The sequence below is a fragment of the Limulus polyphemus genome, unplaced genomic scaffold, assembly GCF_000517525.1.
Source record: "Limulus polyphemus unplaced genomic scaffold, Limulus_polyphemus-2.1.2 Scaffold1506, whole genome shotgun sequence".
In the NCBI taxonomy this organism is placed as follows: Eukaryota; Metazoa; Arthropoda; class Merostomata; order Xiphosura; family Limulidae; genus Limulus; species Limulus polyphemus.
Window position 1 is genome coordinate 86,414 of NW_013667116.1, and position 8,461 is coordinate 94,874.

Genomic DNA, 8,461 nt, shown 5'->3' on the forward strand with positions numbered 1-8,461 from the left:
CTGCAGACACTCCTCTTACAATTCTTCTGATGGCTATCACTCTTCCCTTGCCATACACTCCCATACTTTAATGTCATCTCTTCCTTGAATCATGGTGGGCTGCAGACACTCCTCTTACAATTCTTCTGATGGTTATCACTACACCATTAATTTCCCACCTGAGTCAAACAAATTATATTTTGACTCACCTGACTAAATTACTTTGCTGAAAACAAAAGCATCTGGTTTTGTGAAGTATTTCTTTGGTAAAAGCTAATCTTTTCTTCTTGTTGCTGCACTGATGAAGGGCTTTTTTCTGGGAGTCCAACCATTAAATCTATTTTTTTTTATTCTATTTTTTTACAATTTATGAAACTAATCTCCAACTAATTTCCTACACAATACATGAACACTCACTTGTACGATATGTACACCTGTCTGTGGCAAAAATTGAATGGTCTTGTTACTGTGTGGTGGTTATTTTTCTTCCTTTGTCTTTCAAGTTGTTCACTTTCTTGATTTGTTTGTACTTTGTAGTATAGAGTGTACTGTCTGGTGTGGTATTTTAAGCTTTTTGAACTTTTCTTTGGTTATAACCTACATTGGATATGGTTACTACTTGCAACTGGACAGCATCAGAGTACTGTGCTCTTTTAACCATTTTGACACAAAATTAGAAGTCAATGTGAATCAGTGAGTCTTATACTAACCGGTGGTGTGCCTTTGTTCTTTTTAGTATAACTTCAAATAATAGCATGTAAAAATATTTCCAAGAATTATTATTGATTATATTTCTGCCAGAATAATTCTTTGAGCTCATTTGGAGTATAATCTTCATTTAAAAAATTATCACGGGAGAAAAAATGTTTGAATTTTATATAAAAAGTTACCTGAAAATATACTAAATATAAATCTTTTCTTTTGCAACATTTAATATAAAATATCACAAAAAAGAAACTTGCCACTGCCTATGATTATTTTAGACACTGTACTTGATCTCCACAGTGACAATGGATAATTTATAACAAGATTTCTGATTTTAATTTCTTCTCATTTTTTTTTAAATTTATTTTTGTTATCTATGAACTGGTGTTTAAATTTGAACAAATTTGAGTTATATATGCCAGGTTATTAATGAGAAACTTAAAATTATCTTTGATATTCGAAACCTTACAAGGTTTATAAATGTTAGGTTTAAATTTAAATTTAAATTTAGCATTTAGTTCTTCTTAGAAACGGGTAATTTTACAGTCATTTTAAATGTACACTAGATCTCTATCCTTAAAAAGTGAGATTTATTTGAAGAAAATTAAATGACTAGATTGTAAGTACAATTCTGATGATTAAATTCTTTTGAATCTCATAGGTTCCAACTTAGAGACATTCTCTATGCAATAAATGTAATTCACATTCATAACAAGTTATATTGGGATGTTTTTTGGTAAATTGTTTGATCTGAGTTAAACTCAACATTTTACAAGTTTGTGACATCACTATACAGGACTCCAAACGAAATAGGAGATTTATACATCGAGGCCATAGTGAACCTACTCCCAAATCCTCAATAGATTATTCTCCCGTTCAATCATTTATTTCCACCCCAGAGTGCAGGCAAGGAAATACTACAGATCTCAACCGTTTATCTCAAAGAACTAAATTCTTTGAAATGGATACAACATTTGGTTCACAAGTAAGGAATGCAGAAGAGTTTCTTAGAAGCATCTGGAAAAAACTTGAGGTGGGAAACGATGGGTATCTGAACTTGGAGGAGCTGACCCGAGTGTGTGAACATATCGGGATGGAAATGTCAGATGATGTAAGTTTATAATACAAGGGTATTTTGTAATTGCTCTGTTGTTTACTCTTAAGTAACAAAATTGTAAGATAGGCATAGTTCATTTAGTTTTTCTTCTTGAGACAAGGCTTCTCTAAATGACTTTGAAAGATTTCTGTTTTTAAAAATATAATAGTGAAACTTGGTGAAAAGAATTCATGTGTGTTTGTCATCAAGAATAGTGTCACTCTGCGTGTGTCACAATGGGATACCTTTTAAGGAATGCATATAATATTTTGTATAGGCATGTTGTGTGTTTTACAAATAATAGTATCACTGAAATGTCGCTTTTAGGTATACATGTAATCTATTGTATAGGCATTACTAAGTATTACTAAAGCACTGTGTGATAGACATTACTAAATATTACTCAAGCACTGTGTGATAGACATTACTAAATATTACTCAAGCACTGTGTGATAGACATTACTAAATATTACTCAAGCACTGTGCGATAGACATTACTAAATATTACTCAAGCACTGTGCGATAGACATTACTAAATATTACTCAAGCACTGTGTGTATTTTAAGATGAATAACTTTTTTTGTCACTACAAGTTGCAGTCTGTAGCAAATGCACAGGGTTATTTATTCTCTAGGGGCAAGTAGTTATTTTGGTTTATTTCTTGTTTTTGAAAAAAGTGTTAGTTTATAATTTTAAGTAACTAGCTACTCAGAAGAGAGAAAGAGGGTATTGTGTCAAGGTCATATACTTTAGTTGGTGGCCCTGAGGATAGGGGCAGTATGATGATATATCACTCAGTTTATCCATTATATGGAATGACCGAGAAATATATTGTAAAACAGGTGTATGTTTACACAAGGTCATATACTTTAGTTGGTGGTCCTGAGGATAGGGGCAGTATGATGATATATCACTCAGTTTATCCATTATGTGGAATGACCTAGAAATATATGGTAAAACAGGTGTATGTTTACATCATTTTACATTTCCATAATTTTTTATGGACATATGTAAGTGGCTAATAGATGTTATATATGAACTTTTTAACTACACATGAAAAACCAGACATTGAAGTTCAAAGGTTACACAAGAGGTTTTTACTCTGGTGGATAACTTGAGGATCAAATTAACAAAGTTTTGATACTTTTGGTGGGCATAGTGCAGATAGGTAATTGTGTAGTTTTATGCTTAACAACAAACAAACAAAAAGTGTAATAATTAAAGTTTAACTGTGTTACTTTAACCACTTTTTAAACACTGGAAGAAATATTTTGAGATTTTATTCCAGGTGTAGAACGTTAATTTTACTTTGCTATAAAAATGTTTCACTTTGTATTTAAAATAGGTTTTAATGCGTACAGTTAATAAAACGTTTCTTATAATGATGTACATAATAGAAAGAAACAAATATTACGCATAATAAGTACTAGTATTATACAGAGATGTACTGATATATATGTATTTCAATAAATTTCATCTCAGGTTGTTGCTCAACTGTTTGATAAATTAGACTGTGACCAAGACGGACAAATAAGCTTTGAAGAACTTTTACAAGGTCTTTTCCAACATGGTGGGCCAAATGCTTCAAATATATCATCGTACACCTGTGATACCCCAGTTGAAGGCAGCCCTATTCGTAAACCTATTATCTTCAATATTGAATCTGCAGATGATCGGCAGATGGCGCCAGTGGTTTCAGAGTCAGGAGTATTTACTTCTATTGATCCAGACAATTCAGGGTAAGGATTTAAGGTGCATCTTTTTATTTCATGACATTAGAAACAAATTTTTATATTTTAGTTTAAAACAAATCATTAAAAATTAAAAGCTAAAATTTATTTAGGAGGAGAAATTACATAGTTGCATTAGCAAAAAGACACAAGAAAATATGTAAAGACATGCTTGTATATCTATAAATCCTCAGAATATTTAATTTTTTATGTTCAGTTTGTAATGATTTGTAATGAACATTACTTTTGCCAGCTGTTTGTTTTATATTTATAAAGTTTATAAGATGTATAAAGTTATTTTGCTTATGAAGTTGTCAACACTCCCCCCCCCCCCATCCACTTGTTTATTTTCTTACTTTTTTCTTTGAAAATCATTAGACCCTATCCAGTTAATTATGCTTCTGTTGTAGCTTGTAGGTGTTGTTGAAAGAAGTATTTTTATTTCTTAAGTCTGCAGTGCATATCAGTAATGTCTACTTTTACATAAATATTTGTTTAATCATTAACTATACACCACATACAGACAGACACATCTATTTTATTTTGTTAATTACAACACTGAAAAAAAAAAGACTTTGTACAGTTTCCAGTAAAAACACATAGAGATTGTAAGAATGTCTTACAAGATGTACTATTATCTTATTAAAGGGTCTTGATCATTCCACAGTTAAGATCATACAAAATGCAGATGATTGTTTTATAGGTCATACCAAAATTGTTTCTTTAATTTACTTGGTAACTTACAGAGATTATCACAGTCACTTTTATAACACGTGAATAGTTCACTTTTGTTTTACCCTATTAAACCTGACCTACTGCGAAATATTTCCCATCTTATAAATGATTAGTTTAATACTTCTTTGATCTCTATCAATTAACAGCAGCCTGCTTGGTGATCTTTTTCTGGAAGTTTTCCTTTGGGATGACAAAAATGATAGTAGACTGTCATAATACTTACACCCACCAGGGAGCTAGCAAAAACACTGACAAAGGCAGGTAGATGATACCACACGTTAGGGTCTGTCCGTATATACCACAGTACAATCAAAATAAAGTTCTCTAGGAAAACAATGATGTAATATACAGTTACTTTGTAGCGTGTGGGTTCATCCTTTATATTCAAGAAGCAGAATAGGTAAATCACACCAATGACCATGTTGAACAAGTACTCTTCACACTGACGTTTTTCCCCTGTCTCGTTATCACAGAAGTGAGTACGTTGATGCATTATCCACACGGTCATAATACCCCAGTGACCTACACACACTGGTACCATCCATAGTTTGTATTCTGAGGCAAACAATGCCAGTGCAAGTACACGTGCTCCAATGGTACAAAAACGCCACAGAAATTGAAGGGCAGTCCCTATTCGGGTCATGTTCTTTTTGTCAAGAACTGATCTTCGCAGAGCACGCTGGTAGAACGCCAAAGCCCAGGAGAGTTCGAATAGTGATGAAGCCACTGAAGCCACCTGAAGACACACTGTAAAACAGCATAGATGAAAAAATATCAAAATATTTTAATCAGATAGAAATTATCATCTTAAATGATGATTGTAAATTAATTTGAACTCTTGAGCTGCAGCTGGAATTAGCAAATAGTAAAGAGAGAGATAGAAGTTATTGATTGGTTTAAGATATGAACCAAAATCCACAAATGAATGCAAATTCTTCAAAAAATTGTTGGTATAAGATGTAAATATATAATTTAAAAAAAGTTATTGAAACTATAGTATACATAAAAACATATTAAAACTGTGTGTCTTTAAATCTGGTCTCCCACTTGATGGGTAAACTGTATTCCTGATTTATCCTCTGAACAGTAAAGTTGCATGGTTCTGATTGCTACATTGGTTGGACAAGTGAATGCACTTGTTGAGTGAAATTACAACTTCTGAAACCTAAGATTTTTGAATGTTTGAGTAATTACAATTTGTACTCACAATAACTGACACAATGAGTTACTCAGATTACACTTAAAAATCCAGCTGAATTTAAATGAATTCTGTAAAAGATGAGACATAGCAGACAAAGAAAATCTGTGTCCAGCATGTAACTTAAAAATTTCAAATTTCTTTGATAAATGATAAAAAGAGTAATTAAAAGTAGATTCTGTACTATAACTAATGAAAAATATTAGCATAAAAATAAAGGTATGTTCGGTATTCTTGAAGTGAGGTGTTGCTTTATGAATATCTTTGAATGTTTATTCCATTTTACAAGTTTTAAATTAAGACTTGTTCAGGAAGCCATTCATTCAGTTTTGAAACTTTAGATAACTAAAGTATTTAATTATACAGATTGGGCTTACGACTAACCTCAACTTTTTACTTAACGTTATTTTAGAGGAGCTATTTATACAGGTAGGAAGTCATATACTCCTCATATCACTCCTTATCAACAGCATCAAAAGCTGAGTTTTGATAACATCATGACTAGATAACTTACAAATGGAATTTAAGATATAAAATAGCAAGAACAGAACATTATTATAACAGTAATGGTGTATGTATGTGTATGTGCAAGATAAAGCCACTTAATAAGGTAGTGAAGTTTTGTAACAAAAATACACTTAACATTTATATAGGCAAAATATGACAAATACCGTGGTAAATAAAAGTAAAGCAGGACAGACAGATAGTAATTACAGTGGCTATGATTATGTAATCTTGAACATTAAAACAATAGAATATTAAAATTATGTGTAAGCTAAAAACATATGGATTTTTCAAACCAATACACATAAGACATGTGCCACTATTGAATATAAGCAAGGTAGTTGGTAAAATAAATCTCGTTAACTGTACCTGTAAGGAACTCGGCAGGTACCTCCTCTCGCTGGGCTAGAATGTAAAGCTGGAGCACCAGCTGAGGTGCTGATTCCATGAAACTTTCTAAGAGTGCAAGGAGAGCAGTGTCTCTGTCTTCTTGAATCATCAGAAGATGGTAGTCAATACCTCTTGACTGGTCTACTGTGACAGGTGAGGCCTGTCTAAAAGTGAGGTTCCAGTCACGCTCCCTACGCTGCTTTTGTTGGCGAAGCTTCCTGATAGCTCTCCCTTGAGTGAATTTAGTTATATTTCATTATTTCTATTCTTATATTCGTTATAACACTCAACACTTGACTTTAAATTATGCATATACAAGACCTTTTGATAATGTTAATAAACTTGTTCTACTTTTACTACCATTTCTCATAAGATCTCATTATTTCTGATCATGAATATTTCATCTGAAACTTTAAACTTCTGTGTTAATACTGTATAGATACATTGATTTACTCATCTATGGACTCAGAAGTCGACGAATTACATTCCCTCATGTAAAGTTGCATTTCCTCATGAACTGTTTTTTTTATTTAATCCATGCATTATGTTCATTTTAATTGGTCAATTAAAGAAATACGGATGGACCAGGCATTCCCGATTGGGAAAGCCATCTAAAAAGATGAAATTCCTCAGGAATGCAGGAATGTAAAATTTTGATCCCTGGAATATTTACAGACACCATGAGACTTAACCTGCAAATATTTGATACTAGTTACTTAGAGGGAAAGATTTTACATTAACTCATTTAGTTCAGTATTGATATAAACAAAATTTACTTGGATTATGATTGGTATAAAAAACAACAAATAGGTAAATACTACAGGATTGCTTGTTCAGCCTTTACTGACTAGGGGGTTCCAGTAATTTATAAGTTGTAACATTACTGGAGAAATTGAAGTGTTTTCTTGGAATTGTTAATACTTTCATTTGATTTAACTGTAGGGGTAAGAATGAAGGAAGCCATTGTTTCTAAAAATAATAACCTTTTTAACAAGCTGAAGTACAACAAGAAACTTCATATATTATTTCTGTAGAAGATGCTGATGTGAATTGTGTAAACTCATTTGGGGGTATATGATATTAATTTTAAATACATTTTTGGAAGCATTTTTATTCTTGTACATAATTAATGGGAATTCAATTTAAAGAGGTCTTGTTTTATGAATACAAAGCAAGTATTGTTCCCAGTTGTCTATTATTTGGAACCAAATGTACATGCTGTAGTCACTACATTTTCTAGTTTGAGACTCACTCCTTCACATAACAGTTTAGTCCTTTGTAATAAAAGAAAACCTTATGAATTCAGCATGTTGGTTTGACAACAGGATTGTGCCTTTTATTTATAGACAGATTTTTTTTCATGCTTAGTGGGGGAGGATCTTGTGGTAATTTTAATTCCCAATTTTGTGTCTAAACCAATCATCTGTTATTCTGTTAATGCATGTTGTTTCCTTGAGTAACTTACGATTCTCTCTTGTATTACAGTCTACAATGACTTATACAAACTGTTCATGTGTAGTGAAATCCACCTATTCTCTCTTGTACTAGTCTACAATGACCTATTCAAGCTATTGATGTGTACTGAAATCCACTTATTCTCTCTTGTACTACAGTCTACAATGACTTATACAAACTGTTCATGTGTACTGAAATCCACTTATTCTCTCTTGTACTACAGTCTACAATGACTTATACAAACTGTTCATGTGTACTGAAATCCACTTATTCTCTCTTGTACTACAGTCTACAATGACGTATACAAACTGTTCATGTGTAGTGAAATCCACTTATTCTCTCTTGTACTACAGTCTACATTGATTTAAACAAACTGTTCATGTGTAGTGAAATCCACTTATCTTATCTTGTACTACAGCATATAATGACTTATACAAAAGTGGATTTCACTACACATGAACAGTTTGTATAAGTCATTGTAGACTGTAGTACAAGAGAGAATAGGTGGATTTCACTACACATGAACAGTTTGTATAAGTCATTGTAGACTGTAGTACAAGAGAGAATAAGTGGATTTCACTACACATGAACAGTTTGTATAAGTCATTGTAGACTGTAGTACAAGAGAGAATAAGTGGATTTCACTACACATGAACAGTTTGTATAAGT

General features: G+C 32.1%; 1 protein-coding gene across 8 annotated transcripts in view; it reads left to right on the forward strand.

Moving 5' to 3' along the window:
• The window catches only part of LOC106463863 (ninein-like protein), a 156,543-nt gene that overhangs the window by 55,434 nt on the left and 92,648 nt on the right, over window positions 1–8,461 (forward strand). For all 8 annotated transcript variants that reach the window (XM_022391483.1, XM_022391484.1, XM_022391486.1 and 5 more), the window contains 2 exons: window positions 1,481–1,795; window positions 3,263–3,519. In XM_022391483.1, the coding sequence (XP_022247191.1) occupies window positions 1,481–1,795; window positions 3,263–3,519 (572 nt within the window). The remainder of the gene's footprint in view (window positions 1–1,480; window positions 1,796–3,262; window positions 3,520–8,461) is intronic.